General features: G+C 39.0%; 1 protein-coding gene across 1 annotated transcript; it reads right to left on the bottom strand.

The window, feature by feature from the left end:
- Nucleotides 1-590: 590 nt before the first annotated feature.
- On the bottom strand, nucleotides 591-2,423 carry LOC127130613 (uncharacterized). Its single transcript, XM_051059590.1, has 3 exons — nucleotides 2,184-2,423; nucleotides 1,747-2,084; nucleotides 591-774 (listed from the first exon to the last, which is right to left on the bottom strand). The coding sequence occupies exons 1-3, from the start codon at nucleotides 2,421-2,423 to the stop codon at nucleotides 591-593; spliced, it is 762 nt and encodes a 253-aa protein (XP_050915547.1).
- Nucleotides 2,424-3,217: the final 794 nt, after the last annotated feature.

Below are 3,217 nucleotides of genomic sequence, written 5' to 3'. Positions count from 1 at the left end.
CTTATTGTGTTCATAAATTAAAAGAAACACACACACACTTCTTAAAAGCAAGAACAAAATATTTTAAGCTTTTGTTTCAAGAATTTTCTCATCAAAAGTAAAAAGTCATTTTGTGAGAAGGAAGTAAAATAAGATTTGCAAACAAATGGATAAAGTCTCGAATTTTATTGAAGGAATGGTAATCCGCAAATGGGGGGGACCCCATATATCATTTACAAAGATGAAAAAAATGGTAAATATAGGAAAAGGCTACATTAAAATTCAATGTCCGCTATTCTCCATATCAACTTTGAAATCCATTGTGTTCGAGTTTCTGGAGAGAGTAATTTGATTGAGAAGACTTTGATGAGCGAGGTTGCTTTAAGTTGATAAAGTTTGGCCTGATGCAGTTACTTGCTATAATCCCTAACTTTTGCCTAGATTGTCCCTTGTGGGTGTCAATCTACCAGGATAATCATTTTCTGTTTATGTCTCTAACTATTTCCTGGACCTCCCTTTCGGTTTTTTAGCCCACCGAGACGCTCTTTTTTGCCTAAGTTGCCCTTTCGAGTTTTCAACTTAGTGAGTTGTTCTTTTATATTTTAGGCGAATTATTTCTTGACTACATCAGCACTCACAGAACGAGGGAGCTCCTCACCATCCATAGTTGTAACGATTAAAGCACCACCATAGAAAGCTCTCTTAACAACATATAATCCTTCATAATTAGGAGCCCACTTGCCCTTAGAATCAGTAATGAAAGACAAGATCTTTTTGAGCACGAGGTCGCCTTCTCTGAACACACGAGGTCAAACCTTCTTATCAAAAGCTTTCTTCATCCTTTGTTGATATAATTGACCATAGCATAAAGCTTTCATCCTCTTTTGTTCAATTAAATTCAACTGATCAAATCTACTTTGACACCATTCAACCTTAGACGAATCTTCTTCCATCAAGACTCTCATTGACGGGATCTCAATTTCCACGGGGAGCACTGCTTCCATGCCATATACAAGAGAGAAAGGGGTTTCCCCAGTTGAAGTGCGGGAGGATGTATGATATCCATGTAGAGGAAAAGGGAGCATCTCATGCCAGTCCTTGTAAGTCACAACCATTTATTGGATAATCTTCTTTATATTCTTGTTCGCGGCTTCAACAACCCTATTCATCTTGGGTCTGTAAGGAGATGAGTTATGGTATTCAATCTTGAATTATGCACACATTTCTTTCATCATCTTGTTTTTCAGGTTTGGTCCATTATCAGTAATGATCTTACTTGGAACACCATAATGGCAGATTAGTTGATTCTTGATAAATCGGACGACCACTTGCTTGGTCACATTGGCGTATGATGCAACTTCGACCCACTTGGTAAAGTAATCAATGGCCACTAGAATGAAGCGATGTCCGTTCGAAGCTTTAGGTTCTATCATACCAATCATGTCAATTCCCCACATAGATAAAGGCCAAGGAAAGGAGATAACATTGAGAAGAGTTGGAGGCACATGAATCTTATCAGCATAAACCGGGCATTTATGGCACTTCTTCACATATTTGCAGCAGTCAAATTCCATTATCAGCCAATAGTAACCTACCCTTAACGTCCTTTTATCCATGGCACGTCCATTGGCATGGGTACCAAAGGATCCTTCATGAATTTCCGTCATCAGCATGTCTGCTTCGTGTCTATCCACGCATCTGAGTAAGACCATGTCAAAGTTTCTTTTGTACAACACGTCTTCATTCAAAAAGAAGGTACCAACAAACCTTTTACGAGTCTTCTTATATTTGTTTGATGCCCCAGGTGGGTACTCTTGTCTTTGAATAAAGCATTTAATATCATGATACCATGGTTTCCCATCAATGACCTCTTCCGAGGCGAACACATGAGCAGGTCTGTCGAGGCGCATAACATTTATTGTAGGCACATCATTCCACCAGTTCACAACAATCATGGAGGATAAAGTTGTTAGAGCATCTGCTATCTGATTCTCCTCACGAGGTATATGATGAAATTCAATTTGGCTGAAGAAAGTTGATAGCCTCCTCGCATAATCTTTGTAAGGAATCAAACCATGATGACAGGTTTCCCATTCTTCTTTGATCTGATTAATCACCAAAGTTGAATCTCAATATACGTTAAGAATTTTGATTCTCAAGTCGATAGCCTCTTCCAGACCCATAATGCACGCTTCATATTCTACCATGTTGTTCGTACAAGTGAATGTCAAACTTGCGGTAAATGGAATATGAGAACCTTGAGGAGTGACAATGACTACCCCAATTCCATTTCCATAAGCATTAACAACTTCATCAAATATCAAACCCCAACAGGATTTTGGATCTAGACCTTCACTTGGCAACGGTTCATCACAATCTTTCACTTTCAGGTACATTACATCCTCATCGAGGAAGTAAAATTGAATGGATTGATAGTCGTCCATTGGATGGTGAGCTAAATGGTCAGCCAAGATACTTCCTTTTATTGCCTTCTGGGTATGGTACTCAATATCGTATTATGATAATAACATCTACCAACGAGCAATTCTTCCAGTTAAAGCAGGCTTTTCAAAGATGTACTTGATTGGATCCATTTTGGAGATCAACCAAGTAGTATGATTGAGCATATATTGGCGGAGACGACGGGCAGCCCAAGCTAAATCACAACAATTTTTTTCGAGCATAGAGTATCGAGACTCACAATCTGTGAATTTCTTACTCAAATAGTAAATGGCATGCTCCTTTCTTCCAGTTTCATCTTGTTTACCGAGCATACAACCCATTGAATCTTCTAATATGGTCAAATACATAATCAAATGTCTTCCTTCCATTTGAGGAATCAGAATAGGAAGCTCTAGCAGGTTCTTCTTGATACTATCAAAAGCTTTCTGGTAGTCTTCAGTCCATACACAACCTTGATCTTTGCGAAGAAGCTTGAAAATTGTCCCACAAGTAGCAGTCATGCGAGATATAAATCGAGAGATGTAATTCAAACATCTGAGGAATCCTCTGACTTGTTTCTCTGTTGTTGGTGCGAGCATTTCTTGAATGGCTCTGACTTTGTCAGGGTCCACCTCAATACCTTGCTGACTGACAACGAAGCCTATTAGCTTTCCTGAACGGACACCGAAAGTACATTTGTTGGGGTTCAGACGGAGTTTGTACTTCCTCAGACATTGAAACAACTTTAATAAATACCTAACACGCTCTTCTTCGATCTTAGACTTAGCAGTCATGT

This window comes from Lathyrus oleraceus, chromosome 3, assembly GCF_024323335.1.
Source record: "Lathyrus oleraceus cultivar Zhongwan6 chromosome 3, CAAS_Psat_ZW6_1.0, whole genome shotgun sequence".
Lineage (NCBI taxonomy): Eukaryota > Viridiplantae > Streptophyta > Magnoliopsida > Fabales > Fabaceae > Lathyrus > Lathyrus oleraceus.
This window is presented reverse-complemented; position numbering and strand designations above follow the sequence as displayed.

Coding starts and splice junctions, on each gene's coding strand:
- LOC127130613 (XM_051059590.1), bottom strand. CDS start 2,423: ATGGACGACTATCAATCCATTCAATTTTACTTCCTCGATGAGGATGTA. Junction 2,085..2,183: donor TCACTTGTACGAACAACATG/GTAGAATATGAA, acceptor GTGATTAATCAG/ATCAAAGAAGAATGGGAAAC. Junction 775..1,746: donor TATAAGAAGACTCGTAAAAG/GTTTGTTGGTAC, acceptor TCGTGTGTTCAG/AGAAGGCGACCTCGTGCTCA.